General features: G+C 35.1%; 1 protein-coding gene across 1 annotated transcript; it reads left to right on the top strand.

The window, feature by feature from the left end:
- Positions 1 to 1,389: 1,389 nt before the first annotated feature.
- Positions 1,390 to 5,314, top strand: LOC104095448 (NADH dehydrogenase [ubiquinone] 1 alpha subcomplex subunit 6-like). The gene is made up of 2 exons (XM_009601593.4): positions 1,390 to 1,760; positions 4,943 to 5,314. The coding sequence occupies exons 1-2, from the start codon at positions 1,548 to 1,550 to the stop codon at positions 5,126 to 5,128; spliced, it is 399 nt and encodes a 132-aa protein (XP_009599888.1). The 5' UTR covers positions 1,390 to 1,547; the 3' UTR covers positions 5,129 to 5,314.
- Positions 5,315 to 5,711: the final 397 nt, after the last annotated feature.

Below are 5,711 nucleotides of genomic sequence, written 5' to 3'. Positions count from 1 at the left end.
ATCTCTCTACATAGAAAAGGTATTGAAACGGTTTTACATGGATGAAGCACATCCATTAAGTACTTCGATGATTGTTCGATCACTTGATATGAATAAGGACCCGTTTCGACCTCAAGAAAAGAATGAAGAACTTCTTGGTCCTGAATTACCATACCTTAATGTAATTGGTGCACTAATATATCTTGCTAACACTACAAGGCATGGCATAACTTTTTCAGTTAATGTCTTAGTAAGATATAGCTCTGCTCCTACAATGAGATATTAGAATGGAATTAAACACATATTGCGGTATCTAAAAGGGACTACCGATATGGACTTATTTTATAGCAATGATTGCAGTCCCGATCTTGTTGGTTATGTCGATGCTGGGTATTTATCTGACCCACATAAGGCCCGATCTCAAAAAGGCTATGTGTTTACATGTGGAGGCACTGCAATATCTTGGCGATCGATTAAGCAATCAATCGTGGCTACTTCATCTAATCATGCTGAGATAATTGCTATTTATGAAGCAAGTCGAGAATGTGTATGGCTGAGGTCTATAATACACCTTATTCGAGATAAATGTGGTTTGAAGTGTGACAAACTACCCACAATTTTGTATGAAGACAATGCAACATGCATAGCCCAATTGAAGGGGGGATTCATAAAAGGAGATATGATAAAGCACATTTCACCAAAGTTATTTTTCACACATGATCTTCAAAAGAATGGTGATATCAATGTGCAACAGATCCGTTCAAGTGATAATATGGCTGATTTGTTCACCAAATCTCTACCGACGTCAACTTTCAAGAAACTAGTGCACAAGATTGGGATGCGAAGGCTCAAGGATGTGAATTGATGCTCTCATCAGGGGAAGTTAATACACAGTGTACTCTTTTTCCTTTACAAGATTTTGTCCCACTGGGTTTTCCTTGCAAGGTTTTAAATGAGACAACCAACAAGTGTATTTCTAAATATGTGTACTATTTTTTCTTCACTAGGATTTTTTTTCTAATAAGGTTTTAACGAGGCACATTATCTATGGGCATTCAAGGGGAGTGTTATAAGAAAAATTAAATTATGGTGGATGTCTATATTCCTCCATGATCTTCCTCTCAAATGCTTAATGACATATTTCTTCATTTTTCATGCCTATATAAATGTATTGTAATAGATGTAAAGAAGACACAATTGAAGAAGAAATAAAATCTCTACCTTCTCTCTATCTTCATTTCTTGTTCATATTTTACTAAATTATTTTTATTTCATAACAATATCAAGTATTTTTTTTTTAAAGAGGAGGAATTAAATTGGCATTTCATCCCATTTCTCTTAATTGCAAATGGGTCCGTAAACAAAAGAACTTTGCATTATAGTCCCCCTCATTTTTGGGATTGATAATGCATACCCGTTGGAACTCTCTCTCTTTGCATTCACTTCCAGGTACTCTAGAAGCTTCTTCTTCCTCTTCTTTCTTCTCATTTCTCAGCATTTTTCATTCAATTTCCTCTTCACACAATTGCAGAGCAAAAGGAAGAAACAAACGAAAAATCTAGAAGGAAATGGCGCATATGGTGAGAAACATGAGGGTCCCACCAAACTCGGCGAGTTTGGCAGAGGCTAAGAACAGGACCTTAGAATTCTTCAGGATGTGTTGCAGATCCATCCCTGAGATCATGGATATCTACAACTTGTACGACGTCGTTTCTCCTTCCCAACTCCGTTCCGCTGTCGCTGCTGAAGTTCGCAAGAATTCCAACGTTACTAATCCGATGGTACTCTGTTCTTTTATTCCTCCTTAAACTAAATTGAATATTAACTATGTCTCATTATGAATCAGTTGGGGTCCGGTTACTGAATCATATGTAATTATTTGTAATTAGACTATTTTTATTTTGGCTGTTAATTTACAACAACCCTCTTTTTTTACCCGCCAATTTAGGCAAACCCGGTTCAAATTAGAGAAAATTCTCATTTCTTGGTAATTGGCAGTGTAAAAATGGTGACTTTATTTGATTGATTTGATAAAAGTAGTTTCTGATGACTAATGGTGAGATAGAAATTGAATGTTGTATCAGAATTGTTTGATAGAAAAGATTATGCAAGTAAATGGGCTGTGTATTCCGTTGTCATCGAGTAAGAGACAAGGGAAAAATATGAAGTCTGATGATAAAGTTTCTTAATTTACTTCTTATTTGCTTTAGGATATCTTAAGTCTTTACCATATTTGAGGAAGTTTTGACCTTTGTTGAAGAATAAAGTGCTCCATTTGGAAAATATTAGCCTTTCTGTGCTTCCCTTTTGTTTTCAAGAGTTGAGGGTGAGTGGAGTTTAGGGGAGGAGATATAGGAGTACATGCTGGAATCTGGATCCAAGTGCGCTGCTGAACTGAAATGAATTGAATTATGGGATTTAAAACATTGATTATTGGATTTTAGCTTACTTCACATGCAAGATATAATTAGTTGCTAATTTGAACTGATAGTCAGGTAAATGAAGTGGATTTTAACAACTAGCTAACGAGTTTGAGCTAGGCGGTTGTTCATTTGGATCCAAATAGTGTTTGAGCCTTTTGACTCTTCATAAATTTCTTAGTCTGGATTTTTCTTCATCAAAAGAAATTTCTTACTTTGGATTTCCAAACCAGTAAAACAAAATTTTAACAGAATTCTAGTTTTGGATTTGATTTAGGTAGCTGATGAAGTTTAAATGTGGCTTCTTCTTCTAGGTAGTTGCTTGTAGGATTCAGAAAGACTTATTACTGCTGTTCAGTGTCTTGAGACGTTGACCTACTTAGAAAAGAACAGATGCAAATATGGGCTTGATTGATGCTGGCGCTTAAAACTATATTTGAAGATCTCTATTGTAAAAGTACGTACAGGGCAGAAAGAGGAATAATTTAGTGAAAGAAATTGCTGATCGATAAAATGAGCTTCTTGTGATTTTGTTGTTAGACTAAACCCTTGCTACTAAGCGGCTAAATGAATTCACTTGTCAAAAATAAACAAATAAAAAAAGCAGATAAATGAATTCTGCCTATTCTCTAACTTGGAGAATCGGATGGTGCATTGTCATGATGCCACTCTGATTTACTGTTATATGGTGAACTCTTTGATATTTGCTTTCCTATCAGAGCAAAGTTTGTCTGCTCAGCCCCCCTGCTTTAGATAATGATGGATCTATTGATTTTGCTATTATTTCTTCGGAGGTTAGGCAAGGTATGCAGGTAGAGCTTCTTAATGATCATTGAAGATCGTGGATACGAAAAAACTATTAGATTGAGGGAAGAGAAGGCTATATATAGTTGCATAATATTTTCTTCCTGCAGGACGAGAATAGCCAAGTCTTTATTTTCTGCGCTTGCAATTCCGCAAGTTGTGATATCTGTATTCATTAAATATTTCTCATTAGATACCTCTTATGTCTTCTTTATTACATAATTGGTTTCACATTGTGTTAGATACTCTCTTACCATTTAGTGCATACAGTGTATATGATCTCCTTTTTTCGTTCTTTATTTTTATTTATGTTTTTTGTTTTGTTTTTTGTTTTTTTCTTTTGGATAACAAAGGTTTTATTGATGAGAGTATTGAACAATTCAGGACCAGACGTCTCATGAAGCAGGTTATAAAAAGTTGGATTAGAAACGTTAATACTTCGAAAGAATATAAACGATGTCTTCATCTCAAAAAAAGAATATAAACGATGTCTTTGTCCCTTTCTCTTTTCTGCGTGTTTCAATTTTGGTTTTTGTTTCTTGCATTAAATTATTTCTGTTGGATTAAGCGAGTGTTTCTCTCTAAGATTGCAAATGCTTTATCATGTAATTGATGTCTCATTTTTCTTGTGAGTGAATTATAAAGAAGGCATCCAGAATGTATTTTATACTTTGAGTGAAGATAAGAGGCTCTTTTTTTTCCTTTCTGTTTTGTTTTTTTTTTCATTTGTTTTTTTTTGGGGATCTTTACACAAATAGCCGGACATTTTTTGTTTACTTTTTTTAGCAATATACATAGTTTATACATTGATTATACAAAATTATACATATATAATACATAAATTATGCATATATTATACCTCCACTGGCTATTTTTAGTTTAAGTTGTTGAGTGGACGGCTATTTCGGTTAATTCTTCTTCTTCTTCTTTTTTTTTTTTTTTTTTTGGTGGGGGGGGGGGGGGGGTGTTGGTGTTCAGGTGGAGAAGTATGATCATCTCTGTTTATTTGGTGAGTGATTTTTAGGAAAACAGAGTATTTAGTTGTATAGTGTCCCAGTTAATTGAAAGGATCACATTGACATTCTCATTGTACAATAATGGAGATCAAAGAAAATAACTGTAACATTGCTTCGTCTTCCCTCATAGACTCAAATATTTAGCCAATAGTGTAGCCTTAGCCAATATCTATCCAGCCATACTGCCCTCTCTATCAAACTTATGAACACAATATGTTCTTTTTATTTTCTTCTGGTTAGGAAGGTGGTCACCCTGAAAAAAGATTCTATGTAATCTGAGTAATTAAAGTAATCTTCTGCACCCCTTTAGCCTCCTTGGCAACAATTTTTATTCCCTTTAAGGCACGTCGTACACCCCCTACCCAGAAACATAATAAATTGGGAAAGGACAAAAAGAGAAGAGAGAAACTTCCAGGTATTGCTTTACACCTCGAGTTCATATATTGTTATCCTTCTAGAAGTAAAACTTGCCCCATGAGAATTCTCATCAAGATGCATATTGCTATTTATGATAATTTGATACGTGTCCACTACCATCCTATTATATGTTTCAGTAAAATGTTTCTGTAGGTTTTCTACTTTTTGGTATACTTCTTGTTTGCAGGCTTTGCTCCTTTCTTTAAATGAAATTTACTTACCTTGTAAGAAAAATGTTTCGGTGTTCAATTATGCAGCAAGAGGTAGGTTATCCCATTGTCTTCATAACTTATCTCTATCCTACAGGTAATTGACATGCTGCTGTTTAAGGGCATGGAAGAGTTGAAGAACGTTGTGGACCACTCAAAGCAGAGGCACCATATTGTTGGCAAATACGTCGTTGGTAACCAAGGTCTTGTGCAGGACCTTGAACCCAAAGATCAGGGCAGCTCTAATTTCCTGAAAAACTTTTACAGCAGCAACTACTTCTAGATTTCTTAGTAAAACTCCGTTGTCTGGGGTTTTTTCATTTCATCCCCAAATAATGATGCCATTTGCTTGCATCCTACTCTTGGATAAAAGTTTCTGCTCTTTATCAGTAACGAGTACTCTTCTGAGTCCAGAACAGGTTGTTATTTTTGTTTGCTTTGAGATGGAAGGCGTTCCCTTTATCGTTTATCATGTAAGAGCTATTTTATTACTGTCATAATCGGAAGGCAAAAGTGTACCTTGTGCCTCTGTCTCACTTCTAATAGAATACAGGTTTTATGATGAGCACAAGTTCACAAATTCACCAAGCTCCCCTCTTTGAGAATTGAAAAACTTCAGTTTCTTGAACCTGAGTGATGGTTTGATTTTGCTGTTAAGGCATCTATAAGGCAAACTACTCATAGAATCTGCATCTTCAGAGTTAAGCCAGTAGTTCTACTTTCAGTAGAAAAAGTTGTCAAGAAAAATGAAGTACTCTTTACCGTCTTAACTGAAAAATGAGATTTTTCCCAGCCCATAAAAAGATAGCTCAAGAAGGTTTTGTGGTTATGATAATGATTTTTTTCGTTGTGCAGCAAAGGTTTCG

This window comes from Nicotiana tomentosiformis, chromosome 12 (genome assembly GCF_000390325.3).
Source record: "Nicotiana tomentosiformis chromosome 12, ASM39032v3, whole genome shotgun sequence".
Taxonomy (NCBI): domain Eukaryota; kingdom Viridiplantae; phylum Streptophyta; class Magnoliopsida; order Solanales; family Solanaceae; genus Nicotiana; species Nicotiana tomentosiformis.
Note: the sequence above shows the minus strand (reverse complement) of the source record. Positions and strands in the feature narration are given on the sequence as shown.